The 23,385-nt window shown below is 41.3% G+C and overlaps 2 protein-coding genes across 2 annotated transcripts in view; one reads left to right on the top strand and one right to left on the bottom strand.

Annotated features, from left to right (window-relative positions):
* Positions 1-239: 239 nt before the first annotated feature.
* On the bottom strand, positions 240-3,106 carry LOC121578703 (protein kish-B). The gene is made up of 3 exons (XM_041893091.1): positions 2,990-3,106; positions 2,190-2,321; positions 240-1,548 (listed from the first exon to the last, which is right to left on the bottom strand). The coding sequence occupies exons 1-3, from the start codon at positions 2,997-2,999 to the stop codon at positions 1,466-1,468; spliced, it is 225 nt and encodes a 74-aa protein (XP_041749025.1). The 5' UTR covers positions 3,000-3,106; the 3' UTR covers positions 240-1,465.
* Positions 3,107-8,954: 5,848 nt separating this feature from the next.
* The window catches only part of LOC121578329 (mitogen-activated protein kinase 14A), a 60,677-nt gene continuing 46,246 nt past the window's right edge, over positions 8,955-23,385 (top strand). The window contains exon 1 of the mRNA XM_041892640.2: positions 8,955-9,340. Coding sequence (XP_041748574.1) covers positions 9,222-9,340 — 119 coding nt within the window. The 5' untranslated portion in view covers positions 8,955-9,221. The remainder of the gene's footprint in view (positions 9,341-23,385) is intronic.

Below are 23,385 nucleotides of genomic sequence, written 5' to 3'. Positions count from 1 at the left end.
TAGGAAGAATTCCAAGGGGGGTGAATACTTTCGCAAGCCACTGTACACGAGTGCTTTAAGGGTTGCTTTCTCCAAGTAAGACTCTCCAACAATATACATGTCTACTACTTACCGTAGATGAAGACAATGCCAAAATGTACATGTTATTGAGCCCTGTCATGAGTAACACATTGCACATTTTCATGACAGAGGTTCTCATTGCAGCTTTCACTAAATGTAACATACTTCACTGTTTTAAGTTGTTTTGAGTTATTTTTATTTGGTTTTCCCCAGAGACGACAAGAGCTATTGTCACACAATATACGGCGGTTTAGTCACAAAGCACTGGTGCAGAAGTTTGTACTGGTTTTTCCAAACAGGGAAATCATACATAAAATACAGAGCAAAAAAGGATGAACAGAGGTTGAAAGAAAATAAGAACTTAAGCTGGACACCAAGACATTTTTCCTATATTCGTTTTGTCTTCGAAAATGTGGCAAGGACCAAGAGTTTTCCCTGACCATGTGACCTTCTAGCTTTTAACTATGGCCCAGAGTTATTCCTGGTTGTTGAAAAATGATAGTGACGATAATCATGACAATGTACAACCATTTTAACTTTAAAAAATTCATATGAATAAACAAAGAGATATTTAGACTTAACAACAATACATGTGATTCTCTTCTCTATAGTGCTCTACAGAAAACAGCCTTTTCTAATCTATTATAATGACTTTCCCCCTAAATATATACAACAGAAGTCTGACTTTACACAGAAATTAATATTTTCCACATTATTTTAGGCTATTGTTTTATACCAGTCCTTTCCCCAAAATAAACCATTGAGAGTGGTAATTAGGTGATAACAACACTAGGTTTATTATTAACAACAGTATTAAATAAAGACACTACTCAACACATGATCATGCTGAGTACATCAGCACATGAGCATGCTGACACTACTTAGCATGCTGACATCTCCTCTATCACAGTGGTCCCCAATCCATTCCAGGGGGTCCACAGGTTTGTTTCAGCCCAGCACTAACATACCTGATTCAACTAATCAATGGCTTGGTGACTGGTTGAGCAATTGAACAGTAGAATCAGATGTGTTAGTGTTGAGCTAGAACAAAAATGTGCACCTCAAGAATAGATTGAGAAACACTGTTCTATAAGATCTGTACAGGAAACTCAAGGTAAACTGGATGACAGTTGTGTCGTGCAGGGATGGATGATGTCATATTTAGAAGAGTCCAATGAGTGACAGGGATCCTATTTACCTAAGGGGGGCACTATTGGCTTGTCCTTATCCTTTACAGGTCCTGGTTGAATAAATGGGCATCTTGGGCACACATTGTCCAAACAGTGTCCATGGGTGGCAACCCAGCACAGCCCAATCCAGCTCTGCAAAGCCCAGCCAAGCCTGGCCTGGTCCAGTCCGGTTCAGTCTATCCCAGTCCAGTCTGGTCCATCCCAGCCTGACGCTGTCACTTTAAGAAGACCAGGTACAATGCCATCGACAGACAGGTTATCGCCATAGCATGGTGGAGTCTGGTCCCAATCACTGCAGCTGAGAGACGAAAGAGAGAGGGAGAGAAAGAGAGAGCGAAAGAGACCAAGGAAGATAGAAGGGGGAGAGAGAATGGGGGAGCAAGGGAGATAGAGATGGAGGGGAGGGATACAGAGAGGGGAGAGATTGACAGACAGAGGAAGACAGGGGGAAATAGAATGGGGTAATAAGGGAGAAATAAGACAGTAGATCAGAAGTAGGGGTAAGTAAGTGGACCTCTCTCCCTCACGACGCCAGGACAGCGGAGTCACTCACCACCTTCCGGAGACATTTGAAACCCCACCTCTTTAAGGAATACCTGGGATAGGATAAAGTAATCCTTCTACCCCCCAAAATTGTAAAGTGGTTATCCCACTGGCTATAGGGTGAATGCACCAATTTGTGAGTCGCTCTGGATAAGAGCGTCTGCTAAATGACGTAAATGTGCCCTTGAGCAAGGCACTTAACCCTAATTGCTCCTGTAAGTCGCTCTGGATAAGAGCGTCTGCTAAATGACTAAAATGTAAAATGTAAAATGCTTCAGACTATGATGAAACTGTAGCATAGCTCTTTGGCTGTAGTTAGTAACACAAACCCAGTATTTATGTCCCATTCTTCTATTACATAGATGGACATTATGGCTTGATTGATTGATGGCTTACCTTTATAGAACACCCCCCACACACCCTTCTTCTCTGAGAGTAGCCAGCTGTTGAGACGAGGCACCTTCTTGAGGTATGCACACGTACAGATGAACAGAATCCCAAACACCACAACCCCATCCAACGAGTACACTGAGGGGAGGGGCAGAGGGGAGAAAAAAACACATAATTTGGTTTTAAGATGACATGGATGGTCGTTCAATTTTCGAAGATTAACTAACATTGCTTTGGATAGTTGAATATTTTATTGACAACAATAGATTGACAGATTGTATCTTGTTGTAGCTAGCACACAATCACTATTTGCGGTCTACAACAACCAGTTTGGCAGCTAGGCTACACCTGATACCTGTGTGATTAGCTAGCTAGATAGCTAGCTATGTCAATATCAATTACAAAAGCAGGGTTCCATAGATGGCTGTAGGAGCCAGTAATAGCTACATGATTTATAAACTGCCCACCAAACATGTCACAACATAGGTTGCTAGCTTGCTAAGTAGCTAACTAGTTACCAGATGGACGTATTAGGTTGCAAATTGATGATGCACTTTTTCAGTTCATCAATCAAAATGTTAGCAAAATGATGTTGGCTAGCTACAGTACGGTCTGTAGCCACGTCTACAGAAATAGATGGTAGCTAGCTAGCAAAGTAGCTGGCACAATGCTAGGTAATGGAATCACAGAGGGATAGCTAGCTAGCTAAAGCTACAGTATCTCGCTAACGTCTGCTTCTTAACTTTGAAAACAGTGCATCTCCTGCAAGATGACTTATAAAACAACACACGTCACATCAAACTTACCATTTGTCATGTTTGCTGTTGTCCAAGACTGTGCTGAAGTCTGTTATTTTCAATGATCCATGTTGTTGTCAAATGTTGTCCTCCTTCCCTGTGATAGTCAGCAGCCAGAATGACCAATCAAGCGACAACTAATGGATGGGAAACAAATGACATATCCGGGTTTATCAGGACAGAGCAATGGAACTCAGATATTGTGAGAAACAAAGATAAACCAAAGATGGTTTAGAAACTCTGTTGACAAACTGTGTTAGTAATGTATTCTTCTTTGCTTTTTTTTAATATCTTTGGTCTCCTCCACATTAAAGGGACAATTCACACCAAAATCAAAGTTTGTCAGGTGATCTTTGTCCCAGCCAATTGTGTATCAAGGAGAGATACAGTATATTGAAAAATATTGGAGGGTTGCTGGTGTGGTATGGTGAGCTTCACAGTGGAGTGTCTGTAAGAACACTAGGACCTCAGTTCTCAGTTTACCATTTATTAATTAAGAGTCTATTGTTGCACCCTTGCTTCAATCTAATTAACATAATACAAAAATCCCCATACAAATCAGTCAGTTTAAGCTAGAGATATCTGTTTTTTTGCATGGGCTGCGTCTCAATCCACCTCATCCGCCTATGTCGGCCTTCCGCACATGCGGTGGACGGTTTGGCCTACTAACTAATATGACCACTCTATGGAAAGATGAGACGCTCACAAAGCCGCACGGGACTCGTCTGAAGGTAACCTGGTACTTAAAATAAAAAAATGAATGGAAGTACGGAGGTTAACTATGTGTTCAAAAAACAAAAATATTTCCTGATATCTCCTAGATATAGGACAGACACTTCAAAACCTTATGCCGTATGATACATTATTTTACTCTGTTTTTCCACTTATGAATGGAAAAACAATTCCATATGTTAGCTTAGTAGAACCCATAAAGATGCATGGATGGATGGATGGCTTTTAAGCAATAACGCATCCAGGTGAAACAGGGGATGAACTTCAGAATGTAAAGACTATAAACGATTTAACACATTCAACATGTCCAAACACTACATGCTTCCAGTCCATGAAGTTGCCACACTGATTGATTGGAAGTAGTGTTGTGCAGTTCGCAAACTATTTGTTATTTTCAAACTACTCTTTTTACTCATTCAAGAGTCGTGATTCGTTTTTTCCGAGTTACTCATTCATTTTAGTCATTAGTTTGACCTTCTGGCTGCAATGAATTCTACAGCAGGATTAATATGCGCTCCCCCGGCTCAGTGGCTCAGGATACAGTACTTGCTCCGACCAACTGTCTATCATGTGCGCACAGAAAAATAGATAATACTGCAGGCAACATAGAGAAGAAAAATACATGTTTAGAACTGATAATTGATCGCATGGTGCAATTCATTGATTATTTAATGTTATCAATGGACACAGCTTTGTAGAACCGAAACATGGCCTACACAGCTCAACTCGAACTCTAGTAAGAATCGTTTGGGGGGCTGCTGCAGTTTACAAACAATATTGTGCTAATCTCCATGGCGGCAGTAACAATTGCATTCCGCCAAGAGTCATTCACAGTTTAGTCCGGTTGTGGCCGCAACTAGACCTTGTTTCAAACGTATCAATAAGTAATCGTATATGTAGGCTATGCCTAGCGATCAGACATGTACATTGTTTGAAGCACACTTTTATAAGTCTCATTCACAAATGACTGCTCCAATAAGCCCCCTATGGTGAATGAGAGGCTTATAGAATTCTTTTTTTTAGTTAATCATTTGCTGGTAGGGGGTCCTGCGTGCTCTGGGCATTACTGAATCAAATTAACGAAATGAGTCGAAAAATTGGTTATTTTGACTGAACGAGTTGAAAAGATCTGAGTCAGTAAAAAGAGCAAACTTCCCATCACTAATTGGAAGCACGTGAGCCTAATTAAGGTGTGCTGGGGAAGGACGTTAGCCTCGTACGAACCATCCTGATCTCGCAAGCTCACATTCTGTTTTGCTGTATCCGTGTAGCGAAATGGAATGTGAGCTAGCGAGATCAGGATAGATTGTATGAGGCTAGGAGGACGTACAGCCCCTGCAGGAACCTGGAAATGGGGGTGACTGGTAATTGGTGGAAATGTCAGTCAGGAAATGGGTGGAGGATTTTCTACATATTGTATATAAAGCTAAACAAATAGGGTGTAATGAGTGTCTTTGATATAAATGTATATCATATATATGCTAATCGTTAGCTGTAACCTAATTAAACTAACAGCTAGGCCTATGATTACTGCAAGTAAAAAGTTATGCAGTAGGCTTGTCCAGATGGAAATTCGAAATATTGGGGAAACATCAAGATAGAGAGGCCATCATAACATCTGTGATATATGCACCCCCCTATCCACATCGACGGGACCGCAGTGGAGAAGGTAGAAAGCTTCCTTGCCGTACACTTCACTGATAAACTGAAATGGTCCACCCACACAGACAGTGTGTGAAGAAGGCGCAACAGAGCCTCTTCAACCTCAGGAGGCTGAAGAAATTTGGCTTGGCACCTAAAATCCTCACAAACTTTTACAGATGCACAATTGAGAGCATCCTGTCGGGCTGTAGCACCGCCCGCAACTGCAGGGCTCTCCAGAGGGTGGTGCGGTCTGCCAAACACATTACCGGGGTCAAACTACCCACCCTCCAGGACACCTACAGCACCCGATGCCACAGGAAGGCCAAAAATATAATCAAGGACATAAACCACCCGAGCAAATGCCTGTTCACCCCGCTATCATCCAGAAGGCGAGGTCAGTACAGGTGCATCAAAGCTGGGACCGAGAGACTGAAAAACAGCTTCTATCTCAAGGCCATCAGACTGTTAAATAGCCATCGCTAGCACATTAGAGGCTGCTGCTGCCTATAGCCATAGACTAGAAATCACTGGCCACTTTAAAAAATGGAACACTAGTCACTTTAATAATGTTTACATATCTTGCATTACTCATCTCATATGTATATACTGTATTCTATACTATTCTACTGTATCTTAGTCCATGCCACTCTGTCATTGCTAGTCCATATACAGCTGTGGAAAGAATTAAGAGACCACTGCAACATTTTCTTAAATCAGCATCTCTACATGTACGACAGCTATTCCATTCCAATATCTGTTGAATTCCAATACAGGCACACCTCATTCTACTGAATTAAGTAATGATTAGGTGATCACCTGAACCAAATCTTATTTAACGAGGAAAAATATAAAAACCACTGCTGTGGTCATCACTATCCTCTTGCAATAGGACCAGCTGGATGGCAAAAACAGTGCTAATAGTACCTCAAAAGTAATATTAATCAAAAAATAACTATTGACCATGCCTAAAGAGTTGAAAAGGAAAGTTTTGAGTGAGGAAAAGAAGGGTTCAATTCTGGCTTTACTGGCAGAGGGATACAGTGAGCGTCAGGTTGCTTCCATCCTTAAAATTTCAAAGACGGCGGTTCATAAGAACAAGGTCAAGCAGCAGACATTGGGGACAACAAAGCTACAGACCGGCAGAGGGCGAAAACGACTCTCTACTGACCGGGATGACCGCCAACTCATTCGAATGTCACTCAACAACCGTAGGATGACATCAAGTGACCTACAAAAATAATGGCAAACAGCAGCTGGGGTGAAGTGCACGGCGAGGACGGTTCAAAACAGGCTCCTAGGGGCAGGGCTGAAGTCGTGCAAAGCTAGAAAAAAGCCCTTCATCAATGAGAAGCAAAGAAGAGTGTAGTGTATTGACAATATGATGGTGTTAAATGTTTTTTCAAATGGAACTGAAAGAATGTTGATTTTTGGTATCAAGAGGGAAGGTTTTAGTGTGACGCCACATATGACAGACAGGAAGTATGTGGTAGACACGGGGATTGGACAGTAGAGGGAGCCATTCACATCTTGGAAGGTTATATATAAGGGGGGAACAACGACGGAGGGGCAGAACACAGTAAGATTTATTTGGGACTGTTTCTCCGGATCTCCGCGGGTCTGTGAACTTATGCTGTAACCTCGTGGTTTTAATAAAGGCCTTTGAACACGGTACAGCCTAGGCAGACTCTTTTGTTAACAGCAATAGCTACCAGCAGCCGACGCGACACGACAAGAGCCAGGCTGAGGTTTGCAAAGACCATAAGGATTGGACCGTAGAGGACTGGAGTAAGGTCATCTTCTCTGATGAGTCCAATTTTCAGCTTTGCCCAACACCTGGTCGTCTAATGGTTAGACAGAGACCTGGAGAGGCCTACAAGCCACAGTGTCTCGCACCCACTGTGAAATTTGGTGGAGGATCGGTGATGATCAGGGGGTGCTTCAGCAAGGCTGGAATCAGGCAGATTTGTCTTTGTGAAGGACACATGAATCAAGCCACGTACAAGGTTGTCCTGGAAGAAAACTTGCTTCCTTTTGTTCTGACATTGTTCCCCAAGTCTGAGGATTGTTTTTTTCAGCAGGACAATGCGCCATGCCACACAGCCAGGTCAATCAAGGTGTGGATGGAGGACCACCAGATCAAGACCCTGTCATGGCCAGCCCAATCTCCAGACCTGAACCCCATTGAAAACTTCTGGAATGTGATCAAGAGGAAGATGGATGGTCACAAGCCATCAAACAAAGCCGAGCTGCTTGAATTTTTGCGCCAGGAGTGGCATAAAGTCACCCAACATCAATGTGAAAGACTGGTGGAGAGCATGCCAAGACGCATGAAAGCTGTGATTGAAAATCAGGGTTATTCCACCAAATATTTATTTATTAACTCTTCCTAAGTTAAAACATTAGTATTGTGTAGTTTAAAAATGAACATGAACTTATTTTCTTTGCATTATTCGAGGTCCGACAACACTGCATCTTTTTTGTTATTTTGACCAGTTGTCATTTTCTGCAAATAAATGCTCTAAATGACAATATTTTTATTTGGAATTTGGGAGAAATGTTGTCAGTAGTTTATAGAATAAAACAAAAATGTTATTTTTACCCAAACACATACCTATTAATAGTAAAACCAGAGAAACTGATAATTTTGCAGTGGTCTCTTAATTTTTTCCACAGCTGTATGTACATATTCTTAATTCCATTCCTTACTTAGATTTGTGTGTATTGGGTATATGTTGTGAAATTGTTAGATATTACTTGTTAGATATTACTGCACTGTCTGAACTAGAAGCACAAACATTTCGCTACACCCGCAATAACATCTGCTAAACATGTGTATGTGACCAATAACATTTGATTTGATTTGATATTAAATACGGCCAACGGGTCAATCACTATTGTATATGTACTTTTTTTTCAACATTTCAACACAAAGTTTCTAAACTTGTCTTTGAGTTCAACGTGTAGCCTACATCAAAAGGCAATAGGAGATTAGGAATTCCCACATATTTCAGTTGGATTTCCCCATCGCCAAACTCAAATCACGCGAGATGTGGGAATCGGGACAATAGGAGCGCGCTTCAGGGGCTTATTAAAACCAATTCTGTTGCTAAACGTTTCTTAAACGGAAGCAAACTGAACAAAACGGGGAGGGACCTTCCTGAATTTGTTCAATAGAAAAACTTTAGTTTTTGCAACTGTTTGACTAATGATTACACCCCAGTTCACGTTCCCTCTCAACACAGTCAAGGGGCGCGTTTGAGTGGTAAGGCTAAAGCAACCGACTGTAGACAAACGTCGAGGAGTGAAGTCGGGGAGGTGCATGTATGACAGCCGAAAGTCAGACACTAATGTGGTTTTTCAACAGAAAGGCTCAGATCAACATGGCAGTGTTGCCATTGTACAATGCAAAACACTTTTATAAACAATCAGAGAGAAACCCAAATATCACATTAATTTGTATATATCCACTGTTAGACATGAACGGCAGCAAAGTTGGTTCATTAGAGCCATTTTTTGTAATGTTCATGCAGTCCACATGTAGGCGCAAAACTGATTTTTTTTATCCCCATAATGCAACGCACTTGACAAAAGTGATCCGCTGAACGCACCCATGAACAAGATCGGAATCTGCAGAGATGAGAAATCAACCGTAGCTCAGTGTGTTTCGAATCTGCTGTCCTCATGTAGGGCATAGGATAAAGTTTGCACGGTTGCACTGTCCGGATTGCGCGAGACCCAATTCGTATATTGGTTGGGTCAACAATAGTTATCGTTGTATTGCGTTTGAGGCACCACCAGCACCACTGCTACCACGCAAAGGAAGAAACCGAAGTTACGACGGCTTGTTTGTCTGCATTCTGCAGGAATGTCTCACAAGGAGAGACCCACTTTCTACCGACAGGAGCTCAACAAGACGATATGGGAGGTCCCGGAGCGGTACCAGACCCTGTCCCCGGTAGGCTCGGGAGCCTACGGATCCGTCTGGTAAGTACCTTTCCAGTATATCAACAATATCTACGAGAACTAGAGCCTGCTTCGTAAACTCAGCTCCGTCCTACGAAAGATATCCATCCATATTATAGGGATCTAAACTAGAGCTTCTATAGAGTTACCCCATTCGTAGACGCTAAATGCTTTAGCTCCTATTGACGGTATAATTTTTCTGACGGGGATTTGTTTTCGCTTGCGGTACGGTTTTGGAGACATAAGGAACATATTTTTAATATCAATAAAAAATATATATATATTGAAATTACTACACACATGGCCGGCTCTAGCCTTTTAGCCTTTTAGCCATAGTAAGATTTGGTTGAGTTAATTTCCTGCAATTCTACACATTTTGCCATTGGGCAGAGAGAAAATATATCAATTTTATAACAAATTGCATGCAATTCTACTAATTTTGCCATCGGGCAGAGAACAAAATTGCAATATGTAACTTTTTGGGAGACCTGACCAAATTCACATAGAAATGTGATATATATATATCTGTCATTCGCATTGAAAGCAAGTCTAAGAAGTGGTAGATCTGTTCTATGTGTGCTATTTCTATGTTTCGCATAAGTTTTGTTTTTGGGTCTTTTACTTTTGATTTTGTACACCAGTTTCAAAAAGCTGAAAATACAATATTTTTGGTTATGGAAAATATATTTTGTAGGGATTTAGATGGTACAACGATTCTCTACACTACACTTGTTTTGCTTTTTTTTGTCACATAAACTGAAATTAGGCAAACTATTCGAATTTTTGCAACCAGGAAATGGCGGTGCGATTCTACACATTTTGCCATGACTTATCCATGTTATGATATCTGAGTGAGCATGACTAACAAAATCAGTTGGCGCCCCCTGGAGGTCAGGGCCCTGGGCACGTGCCCTGCGTGCCCGGTCAGTATTCGACCATGATTACTACAATTTTAGATAGCTGGCTAGTAGGGCTGACCCCATTTAGTCGATTGTTTGGTCGATAGGCTGTTGGTCGACCGGGATTGTTTTTAGTCGAGCAGTGGCAAATATCAAAAAAATAATTATGGCAGACGAGACACCTGTCTGACTCATACCTTTCTGAGTGGATTAATCCATTGCGGAGACCGCCGGGATGGCACACCAGTATCAGCAGTAGTACATTTGTGACTCTTTTCAGGAAACTAGGCGTATGTCGCGGGTCACTACTTCACAGGAGAGCCATTTGAACGTGATGTCTTTTTAAAAATCAAAATGCGTTTTGGGGCAGAAATGCCTTCTGGAACATGTGAACTTTCATGTGCCTTTTAATAACAAACTTGTACGCCATCTGTAAATACAAATAAAATTGTTCAATTATGACCCTAGTTAGTTAAGCCACAAAAAAGACAGCAACCTTCCCACTAGCCATGATTGGCTGAGATAAGTGTGCGCTCTGAACGCTCCGAGAGCCAAACGAGATGGGTGGGGCTAAAGCTTAAGAGGATGTGAAAGTGCTGAATGGGTGTAGACAAAGAAGAGCTCTTCACTAGGTACCAAAACATTCAAAGGACATTTTCTCAAACGTGAGATTACAAGGTTATCAACTTTCAAAGCAGAATTACTTTCCCATTGTTCCCTTAAATGCAGTGTTTGATACAGTGGCTTGCAAAAGTATTCACCCCACTTGTCATTTTTCCTATTTTGTTGCCTTACAACCTGGAATTAAAATAGATTTTTGGGGGGTTTGTATCATTTGATTTACACAACATGCCTACCACTTTGAAGATGCAAAATATTTTTTTGTGTGAAACAAACAAGAAATAAGACAAAAAAAACAGAACTTGAGCGTGCATAACTATCCACCCCTCCCCCAAAAAAAAAAAAAAAAAAGTATATACTTTGTAGAGCCACCTTTTGCAGCAATTACAGCTGCAAGCCTCTTGGGGTATGTCTCTATAAGCTTGGCCCATCTAGCCACTGGGATTTTTGCCCATTCTTCAAGGCAAAACTGCTCCAGCTCCTTCAAGTTGGATGGGTTCTGCTGGTGTACAGCAATCTTTAAGTCATACCACAGATTCTCAATTGGATTGTGGTCTGGGCTTTGACTAGGCCATTCCAAGACATTTAAATGTTTCCCCTTAAACCACTCGAGTGTTGCTTTAGCAGTATGCTTAGGGTCATTGTCCTGCTGGAAGGTGAACCTCTGTCCCCGTCTCAAATCTCTGGAAGACTGAAACAGGTTTCCCTCAAGAATTCCCCTGTATTTAGCGCCATCCATCATTCCTTCAATTCTGACCAGTTTCCCAGTCCCTGCCGATGGAAAAACATCCCCGTTCTGTCTCCTAGATATGAACGTATTTTGGTGCGGAAAGTGCAAATCAATCCCAGAACAACAGCAAAGGACCTTGTGAAGATGCTGGAGGAAACAAGTACAAAAGTATCTATATCCACAGTAAAACAAGTCCTATATCGACATAACCTGAAAGGCCGCTCAGCAAGGAAGATGCCACTGCTCCAAAACATTTACATTTTAGTCATTTAGCAGACGCTCTTATCCAGAGCGACTTACAGTTAGTGAATACATCTTTTTTTTTATACTGGCCCCCCGTGGGAATCAAACCCACAACCCTGGCGTTGCAAACGCCATGCTCTATCAACTGAGCTACATCCCTGCCGGCCATTCCCTCCCCTACCCTGGACGACGCTGGGCCAATTGTGCGCCGCCCATGAGTCTCCCGGTCGCGGCCGGCTGCGACAGAGCCTGGATTCGAACCAGGATCTCTAGTGGCACAGTTAACACTGCGATGCAGTGCCTTAGACCACTGCGCCACTCAGGAGACAATAGCCATAAAAAAGCCAGACTATGGTTTGCAACTGCACATGGGGACAAAGATCGTACTTTTTGGAGAAATGTCCTCTGGTCTGATGAAACAAAAAAAGAACTGTTTGGCCATAATGACCATCGTTATGTTTGGAGGAAAAAGGGGGTTGCTTGCAAGCCGAAGAATGCCATCCCAACCGTGAAGCATGGTGGCGGCAGCATCATGCTGTGGGGGTGCTTTGCTGCAGGAGGGACTGGTGCACTTCACAAAATAGATGGCATCATGAGGAAGGAAGATTATATGGATATATTGAAGCAACATGTCAAGACATCAGTCAGGAAGTTAAAGCTTGGTCGCAAATGGGTCTTCCAAATGGACAATGACCCCAAGCATACTTCCAAAGTTGTGGCAAAATGGCTTAAGGACAACAAAGTCAAGGTATTGGAGTGGCCATCACAAAGCCCTGACCTCAATCCTATAGAAAATGTGTGGGCAGAACTGAAAAAGCGTGTGCGAGCAAGGAGGCCTACAAACATGACTCAGTTGCATCAGATCTGTCAGAAGGAATGGGCCAAAATTCACCCAACTTATTGTGGGAAGCTTGTGGAAGAATACCCGAAACGTTTGACCCAAGTTAAACAATTTTAAAGGCAATACTAATTGAGTGTATGTAAACTTCCGACTTCAACTGTATGTATGTGTGTGTGTGTATATACAGTGGGGGAAAAAAGTATTTAGTCAGCCACCAATTGTGCAAGTTCTCCCACTTAAAAAGATGAGAGAGGCCTGTAATTTTCATCATAGGTACACGTCAACAATGACAGACAAAATGAGGAAAAAAAATCCAGAAAATCACATTGTAGGATTTTTAATGAATTTATTTGCAAATTATGGTGGAAAATAAGTATTTGGTCAATAATAAAAGTTTCTCAATACTTTGTTATATACCCTTAGTTGGCAATGACACAGGTCAAACGTTTTCTGTAAGTCTTCACAAGGTTTTCACACACTGTTGCTGGTATTTTAGCCCATTCCTCCATGCATATCTCCTCTAGAGCAGTGATGTTTTGGGGCTGTCGCTGGGCAACACAGACTTTCAACTCCCTCCAAAGATTTTCTATGGGGTTGAGATCTGGAGACTGGCTAGGCCACTCCAGGACCTTGAAATGCTTCTTACGAAGCCACTCCTTTGTTGCCCGGGCGGTGTGTTTGGGATCATTGTCATGCTGAAAGACCCAGCCACGTTTCATCTTCAATGCCCTTGCTGATGGAAGGAGGTTTTCACTCAAAATATCACGATACATGGCCCCATTCATTCTTTCCTTTACACGGATCAGTCGTCCTGGTCCCTTTGCAGAAAAAACAGCCCCAAAGCATGATGTTTCCACCCCCATGCTTCACAGTAGGTATGGTGTTCTTTGGATACAACTCAGCATTCTTTGTCCTCCAAACACGACGAGTTGAGTTTTTACCAAAAAGTTATATTTTGGTTTCATCTGACCATATGACATTCTCCCAATCCTCTTCTGGATCATCCAAATGCACTCTAGCAAACTTCAGACGGGCCTGGACATGTACTGGCTTAAGCAGGGGGACACGTCTGGCACTGCAGGATTTGAGTCCCTGGCGGCGTAGTGTGTTACTGATGGTAGGCTTTGTTACTTTGGTCCCAGCTCTCTGCAGGTCATTCACTAGGTCCCCCCGTGTGGTTCTGGGATTTTTGCTCACTGTTCTTGTGATCATTTTGACCCCACGGGGTGAGATCTTGCGTGGAGCCCCAGATCGAGGGAGATTATCAGTGGTCTTGTATGTCTTCCATTTCCTAATAATTGCTCCCACAGTTGATTTCTTCAAACCAAACTGCTTACCTATTGCAGATTCAGTCTTCCCAGCCTGGTGCAGGTCTACAATTTTGTTTCTGGTGTCTTTTGACAGCTCTTTGGTCTTGGCCATAGTGGAGTTTGGAGTGTGACTGTTTGAGGTTGTGGACTGGTGTCTTTTATACTGATAACAAGTTCAAACAGGAGCCATTAATACAGGTAACGAGTGGAGGACAGAGGAGCCTCTTAAAGAAGAAGTTACAGGTCTGTGAGAGCCAGAAATCTTGCTTGTTTGTAGGTGACCAAATATTTATTTTCCACCATAATATGCAAATACATTCATAAAAAATCCTACAATGTGATATTCTGGATTTTTTTTCCTCAATTTGTCTGTCATAGTTGACGTGTACCTATGATGAAAATTACAGGCCTCTCTCATCTTTTTAAGTGGCAGAACTTGCACAATTGGTGGCTGACTAAATACTTTTTCCCCCACTGTAGGTTTTGTATTGAAGTCAATGTACCCAGAGGAGGACAGAAGCTAGCTGTCCTCCGGCTACACCATGTTGCTACCATACAGGGTGCTGTTGAGGCTACTGTAGAACTTCATTGGAAAACATTGTGTTTTAATCAATTATTTGGTGACGTGAAAATATTTACTATGGTTTTATCTAAAAATGATTTATTTTAATGTTTGATAAAAAAAAAAATATATGTGAAATTCACTGAGGAGGATGGTCTTCCCCTTCCTCCTCTGAGGAGCCTCCACTAAAATATACAGTGCCTTCGGAAAGTATTCAGACCCCTTGACTTTATCCACATTTTGTTACGTTACAGCCTTATTCTAAAATTGATTAAATAAAACAATTTCCTCATCAATCTACACACAATACCCGATAATGTCACAGCGAAAACAGGTTTTTAGAAAGATTCTCTGGTCTGATGAAACCAAGATTGAACTCTTTGTCCTGAATGCCAAGCGTCACGTCTGGAGGAAACCTGGCACCATCCCTACGGTGAAGAATGGTGGTGGCAGCATCATGCTGTGGGGATGTTTTGATTACAATATACATTTTCTGACCGTTTCGAACAATGTCAACACAACAAAATAAATTATAAGTGTACCAGAGAGTCTGTATATATTTTTTGTAAAGCCGTTATTACAGCAGAGACTAAAAATAGTCGCATTCATTCCTGAATGCAATTTTCCAAAATGGAACGGTTTATTTGTTTATACTAATTATTGAAGGGTCGCATTGTTATTTGTTACCGACTTGAACATTTTAAATTGTGTTTTTTACACTGGATAAAAGTATATACTCAGAGCTAGGAAATTGTATATCATACACTGCAGTTGAGGAACAACGGGAAAGTAATTCTGCTTTGAAAATGGATAAACTTGTAACACCACCTTTGAGAAAATGGCCCTTGAATGTACACCTACTGGAGAGCTCTTCTTTGTTTACACCATTCAGCATCGTTCACACCCTCTTAAGCCTTAGCCCCACCCATCTCATTAAGGATTCACATGTGAGACCATGTGGTAAACACACGCTATATAAAAAAAATCCAAGTTTATTTGTCACATGCACAGGATACAGAAGGTGTAAACGGTACACAGAAATGGTTACTTGCATAGTAGGAAATCAAAAACAGAAAGTGTCCAAATATAAATATTTAATAATTATTAGATGAGGCGTACTCGACACACTTGTCTAAATTGATGGGTCATGTGAAGGAAATGCTCTAATCACCCCCCAGCCACATCTAGCTAAGTGGATGGGTCACTATTGTCTAGACATGTACACATGTTTATGAAATACAATAGATTGCCATAATCACCCCCAGACACACCTGGCTAATTTGATGGGCCATGTAATAATTTGGCGAAGTGGAGTCTTTTGTTTAGACATGTAGCTAGCTAGCTAAACAATAAACCAGCATAATCCCAACTCATACTACTACTAATACAAACATTGTCATAGCTGTAGTATGAATCTACAGGTTGCTAAAGCTAACAAACTAGGTTCAATGTTAGCTAGCTAACATTAGGCTATAACTAGCAATGCAAATGGTTTTCTGATTCAAATAATATTACTACACAGATCATACACGTAACGTTATCTAGCGAGCCAGCAAGCTAACGTTTGCTAGCTAACTAACAGTACGCTTTAACTTGCAATAAAAACAACTTTCTGACAAAATTAGTTATCTGAAAATGTAGCTAGGCTCTTACCTGTATACATGGATGAACGCTTCACGGCAGACTGGAACCATTTAACTCAGTTTTGTTTGTAGCTACATCATGTTTGGCCAGCATTGTGTCAAGTCACTCCGGTTCAGTGTGCAGAAAGTAGCCTATCACTTTTCTCCAACTGATCTGTCGATAGCGCCTGCTAAATTCAGGGCATCAATGTTGTTGAGAAAAGTAGCAAAACTTTTGTAGTTCTCGATGGCTTGAGCGGTAGAAAGGACTATCAACACATAGGGTGGGTTGCACCAACATGGATTAACTCTTAAACTGGGTTAAATCAATGTTTATTTATAAATCTTGTTGCACCAAATGTTAAACCTAGGTTTTAAATTAATCCTAGTTATATTCAAGCCTTCCTCTAATCTAAATTTTAGTTTTCACTTTAAACCTAGATTGATTTTAAGCCTGTTGCTCAATAATAATAAAAAATGAATACATTTAGATTGGAAATTATAAACTGTTACTTGAGGTGTTTTAACTGATAAAATGGCAGCATATCTACTGTGGAGAGACCAAAACAAGAGTTTCTCAGACCATAATTAGAGACAGGTTAAATCCTGTTGAATTTTATGATAATGATGAGTTTTCAAGGCGATGCCACTTCTCCAAGGACTATGTAATGCAACTGGAAAGAAAGGTTGGACCAACCATTAAACATGGGAGTGATAGGAACGCGGCTGTACCCCCACTACTTCAGCTCTTTGTGACCCTACGTTTCTACGCAACTGGATGTTTCCAGATAGTGGATGGGGACCTTTTTGGACTCCACAAGTCAACCGTCTGCAGGATTGTAGTCAGTGTCCAGTGCTATTGCCAGTCTGAAGAATCAGTACATAAGGTTCAAGCCTACGGAGGAAACAGCAGCTGGATTTTACAGGAGAGCTAGATTTCCAGGTGTACTAGGGGCAATAGACTGTACACACATTCCTATTCCCAACCCTGGTGGTGAGAATGGAGAACTATTCCGTAATCAGAAAGGTTACTGCTCCATCAACGTGCAGGCTGTCTGTGATGACAAAGGTCAGCTCACCAACATCGTAGCTAGATGGCCAGGATCCACCCATGACAGCAGAATCTTTGACAATAGTCGTCTGTGTGCAATGCTGGAAAGGGGGGCATATGAAGGCGACCTACAAGGTGACAATGGATTTGCCTGTCGTGGTTACCTTATGACTCCCCTTTTTAAACCCCCCAGACACCTGAAGAGAGAGAATACAACACCTCTCATATCCTGGCAAGAGGTCTCATAAAGTTTTTGGAGTGTGGAAAAAAAGATTCCCGTGCCTGAAGGAGGGGCTCTGCATGAAGATGGACACTACACTGACAATCATTATTGCAGTGGCAGTTCTGTATAACTTTGGCAAGAGACGAGAAGACGAGGTACCTGAGGAAGCTGAGGAGGACCTACCTGAGAATGCAAAAGTTGGCCAGGTGCAACATGCTGCCAATGCAAATGGCAATGCTATGAGGAGAACATTGATTGAGAACCATTTTGCAGCCTAAGGTGTAAATAATGTAACATTGGTAACATGTAAAAAGCAATAATATATTTTGATCGACACATACAATTCCTAATTAGGCTGTCTGTATTCAAATGTATTGTTAAGACTTTGTTATTCTCAATACCATACAGGGTGGAACTGGAAGCACCAGAACACAAGAGTGGGGACAAGACTGGAGGACACCAAATTGCTTGGGAAAGCATTGTTTTAATAAATAATTGCTTAAATAAATAAAAAGATCAGCATTCTTTACACAGTGGGCATTTGTTTCCCTGAAGGAGTTTCTGTTTCTGAATTTGCAGTAGCTATTTTTGTAAATTCAAGACCTCAATCTGCAGTAGATTTTTCTCTCTCTCCAGCTCCAAAACATCAAATGAGCTTTGTTCATGTCAGTTCTGGGGCGATTGCTTGGCATGTCTGGTGTTTTTGCTGCTGGTGCAAGATCCAGGCACTGCTGTTTCTCCACGGCACAGGGTGTCCGCTCAACTAAAGGAAATAAATAAAATTAATTCATTATTAGTAGGCTATTTACTTACAACAATTTAATTGGGGCTTATGATATGCCCAGCCTTGGTACAAATGATGTTATGCAACACGCTGTAATGGGCCTAATAACGGTAACGTTGTAGTGAAGTAGCATTAACGTTAGTTTTAACGTTCAATATAGTCATTGATATTTACCAGTTATTTATGCTTACTAAATATTGGTGGGTCGAGTTGTCCTCCGTCATCATAGGGGTTAAGGACAGGGACAAACTGCTGGGGAATCATCTTATATATTTTCTGGGAGAGAGGATCAATTCCCTTGGACGGAGGCTCCCCTCCGGTCTGAAATAGCCCCCGCCTCTCCTCTGCCGCATCCTTTTTGGCTTTCGCTTTTAAGTTTTTCCAGCATGCCTTCATCCAATTTGGGTCTCTCTTCTCTTTAATCCGTGTCGATCCATTAAATCTGTCGCATAAAATGGCCCAGGTGTCTTCCTTCTTTTTGACAGTCGTGTTGTCTGTCTTTTGATCCTCCAGTATGTTACTAAATTCCTCCATCAGCTCCGACAAGGTTTTTTCATAAGCAGAAAAATTTGAACTTCTTTGACGTGCCATGATCACGTAGCTAGCGGACAAATAATAATACATGGCTAAATAACGTTAAGTAATGACAATAATACATTATATTTTATGCTAGCTAGCTTGGTTTATAAACTAGCTAGCTACAGTAGCTAACGTTATCTAACAAATTAGTTTTCTGTCTAGTACTGGTAAATAACAGATTTAATTTCAAATCAGCCAACCCATGAGAACCTTTCACGATGGAGTTGCAGTAGTTTTAAAGTTACATTTGTTATTATTTTATCAAGGAACAGCAACTTTGTGCCATCATTTGTCAAGTAGGCTAGCTACTTCGTTTCATCTCACGAAATACCTCGTATATTGGTGTAACATGTCACTAATTATAGTTTAAAACTATTAATCATAGATTTACTGATCCAGATTTAAAATTAAGTGGTGCAACACATCTCTGATGAATTATAAACCTAGATTTACAAAACCTAGATTAGCTCTAATCCTAGATTAATTTAAACCATGTTGGTGCAACCCACCCATACTGAACAGCTCACGTTACAGACGCACGAAGCATGCTACATGGCAGACCAATCCAAACTCATCTCCCAGGATGTCCAGCCCATCTATTATCTCAGCCAATCATGGCTAGTGGTGGCAGGTTCATGTCTTTTTCCGTGGCTAAAGCAACTAGGCTTGTAATTTTAACAATTTGAATCGTATTTATCGATGGAATACAAATTTGTTATTAAGGCACATGAAAGTTCACATGTTCCAGAAGTCATTTCTGCCAAAAATTGCATTGTGATAAATAAATAAAAATGTTTACGTTGAAATGCCGCTCCTGTGAAGTAGTGATGTGCGACATACGCCAAGTTTCCATTTAATTTTTAAATGAAAGCGCTTGATTGCATTTCAAATCATGAATGACTCGTATGCTGTGTGATGACATGAACAAATGATTGATTGATACAGTAGCCTATATAACTATTGAAATATAGGCCTAAGTAAGTTATGTTATTAAGACTAGACAGGATGCACTCTTAGGCCTACAGCTCTATTGTGGTTATACGAAGCTGCTATACTAAGCCGACTAATGATAATGACATTACTTATTATTATAATGATGATCATAATAATAATTGTAATAATAACAATAAGGAGATCAAGAAAAGAGGGTTATTATACACTTTATTTTTCGGACAATTTTGGAACGGTGTAAACAACACTAAATACATTTATAAAAATTACCAGAGAAGCTGGTCTAACATTTAAAAAAAAGTGTAAAGCCTTTTATTACAGCATAGCAAAGATTTAAAAATTTGGCGAATTTGTGAAATTGTTTATCCGACATGTTGTGGTTGCCTGAGACTTTGTGCTCACGGAATCAGTAGGCTATTAAACAAACACTCAAACAGGCAACAGAAGCAAGATTTGTCTTATTTCTCTAGATGTTTATGGATGATTTATAAAGCCAGGCACATTTAACAGTTAGGCTAATTCAGTTGGTTTCCTCTCTCCTCACTTTTCTTAGACAATTAAGGCAAGGGCTGTTTTCTCGTCCTCATTCTGCTGCTGCCTTCGCCGCATTGTTCTCAACACCAATATGCTGGTTAACTTTGCTATTATGCACACAGCAACATGGTCTAGGAAAAGGTGCCATTAAACAGCGTACTGATGTTTTTCAGAGCTGCTGACAGCGACCGCTATCCAACGCGGGAAAAAGCACTTTTGTTATAAAATAATACTTTTTTTATTAGTGTTGCACCATTGTTCTTGCATAATATAACCATATACAATTTCAGTAGCACATGTCTTATTGATGGACTGTGCCATCCCCACGGCCTACACAATTAGTCCACTCAGACAGGTGCGAATCAGACAGGTTTCTTGTACACCATATATCTTTTTTAAATTGCTACTGCTCGACTAAAGAAATCTCTATTGACCAAACAATCGACCGATCTCTCTATCTATCTCTATCTCGGCTGGTGGGAGGAGCTATAGGAGGACGGGCTCATTGTAATGGCTGCAATGGAATTAATGGAACGGAGTCAAACGTAGTTTCCATGTGTTTGATACCATTCCATTGCAGCCATTAAAATGAGCCTGTCCTCCTATAGCTCCTCCCACCAGCCTCCTCCCACCCTAGCGGCCGGGAGCCCTAAGCGACTGGAGCCGGCCCTGACTACCCACCTTTATAGGGTTAGGGTTCCCAAATGCCCATATGTCGATGTTACTGCACTTGTTTACAGAAGATGGACAGAAGACAGAGGCGACCCTGTGCCAATTAGGGTCGTCACTAGTTACCACAGCCACAAAGTCATAAACTGCCTATTTCTACAGTTTATCATCTTAAAATCTGATTGTAAATCTAACCTTAATCACACTGCTAACCTTATGCCTAACCATAGCCTTAAATGAAGACCAAAAAAGCAACTCTTGCTCAATCTACTGCAATGATCTAGCTATAAACTATTGCGGAGTGTAGCAATCTGCAATGTATGAAATCACAAAATCAGGCCGGGGATACTTTGTTTTTCTGCGGTTTACAACAGCTACCTACAAAGTTTCAGTCGGTGTAAAAATGAGGTTATAGTAACCAGATCGCTGTGCTACGCACTCTTCTGAGTGGCTCGGGTCTGTCTGTCTCTCAAACATTGTATTATCTTTGTTTTTGTGCCTCTCCGTGATGCTTTTCCTGGTGCACAACATCCTGTAAACAAGAATTTAACAGGCTGGATGAAAGACTTCAGTCGTCTATTCACTACTGCCTCTCAAATAAACAAAAAGGCACCATCTAAATTGTTTTTGAGGAAGTGTTTATGGTGCAGATTTATATCGATGTTTATACAGAAGCCTACTTATCGGTGGGGACGCAGTGCCTCAGTGCTGTCAGTGAGCATTGTCTTCCTACAGGTGGTGTCACTCCTACACAAACGCTTGTCCCTCCACTGAGGGTTAGTGCGATCCGGTATACTTGGAATGTCCTTACCCTAAATCCTATCCCTAACCTTAACCCCTACCTTTACCCTTATCCTAACCTTAACCCTTACCTTAATCATTTTACTATTTAACCTCAGTGGGGTGGTGTCAGAGTTGGTTGTCCCAACGATCCCGGATAGCAAGGAACCTCAACTGAGGGCAGGTTGAATCGTCGCGCTATGACAATGGTTACGCGCGTAACGCTTGTCGTTGCCGACGCTACCAACAGCACATAAACAACAACGCTAATGCATCATCTGTCAGTTGTAGAATCCGAATGTGTATGGTTCTTGTGCCTATCCCCAATCAAAATGTTGCAGAACAAATATTGTGTGGTCAAATGTGACGTCTTTGGAATGCATGATCATGATCAGGCTACTAAATGAAAAACATTTTATGCATGATGATAACAATGTACGGAGTGGGTATTCGAATTTGCCCCTCATGATGTTGCTTGAACTTGGCTAAATCATTATGCTTACATCTGAATGTAGTCAGAAAGTGACTGAAACTGAACGTAAGCTTCTAGTTACATCACCTTGTGCCCAATAGCCCCTTGCTCCCTTTACATCCCTGCATGTTCTAGTAGCCCACTCTAAGCCAGACCAGCAGGCAGTGTGACAGACAGAAAGTCACGTGGTTGCCGGGCAGAAAGTGGCCCCACCACCCCAGTCAGTAGTGTAGTGAGCGTTCTATTCTATAGGCATCTGCTGCCCTGCCGGTGATGAGTCTACAATGATGTCATCTTTTCCCATTGTGTGTACACGGATGAGTCATAGCTGCGAGATTAGGTAGCCTAGTCTCCTCAGCTCTGTTTCGGTTGAGTCATCCTGCTGTAGTCTACTCAAGGTCCCTTTTGACAAGAAGTAATTATAACACAACCACTCCTGTCCTGTGAGAATAGTTATTCTTCTGGACAGGATAAGTGTGTGTCTCACTGTTCAATTGTTTTGCACAATAGCTGTTGATGCATCATTTTGCTTTCAGTTGGAAAATGACGAATTGATCCGTTTGGCCATGCTAGAAAGGACAAAGGTCACAATGGCAATATCATCAGAAAGTGAGCAGCAAGAGAACTGATGAGCAAATATATGAGCTACAGTGCCTTCGGAAAGTATTCAGACCCCTTGACCTTTTCCACATTTTGTTACGTTACAGCCTTATTCTAAAATGGATTTAAAAACAAAAGAATCCTCAGCAACCTACACACAATACCCCATAATGACAAAGCAAAAACACGTTTTTAGATTTTTTTGCGAATTTATTACAAATACGAAACAAAATCTTATTTACATAAGTATTCAGACCCTTTGCTATGCGAACCAAAAATTGAGTTCAGTTGCATCCTGTTTCCATTGATCATCCTTGAGATGTTTGTACAACTTAATTGGACTCCACCTGTGGTAAATTCAATTGATTGGACATGATTTGGAAAGGCACACACCTGTCTATATAAGGTCCCACAGTTGACAGTGCATGTCAGAGCAAAAACCAAGCCATGAGGTCAAAGGAATTGTCCGTAGAGCTCCGAGACAGGATTGTGTCGAGGCACAGATCTGGGGAAGGGTACCAAAAACTTTCTGCACCATTGAAGGTCCCCAAGAACACAGTGGCCCCAAAGAACACAGTTTAGAATCATCAAGACT

This window comes from Coregonus clupeaformis, chromosome 12, assembly GCF_020615455.1.
Source record: "Coregonus clupeaformis isolate EN_2021a chromosome 12, ASM2061545v1, whole genome shotgun sequence".
Taxonomy (NCBI): Eukaryota; Metazoa; Chordata; class Actinopteri; order Salmoniformes; family Salmonidae; genus Coregonus; species Coregonus clupeaformis.
The sequence above is the reverse complement of the archived record's forward strand: the minus strand, read 5'-3'. Positions and strand labels throughout refer to the sequence as shown.

What these genes read in the sequence shown, in the direction of transcription:
- LOC121578703 (XM_041893091.1), bottom strand. An exon ending in GTGGGGGGTGTTCTATAAAG is followed by an intron (nt 1,549 to 2,189) that starts GTAAGCCATCAA and finishes TTCGTCTCTCAG; the next exon opens with CTGCAGTGATTGGGACCAGA.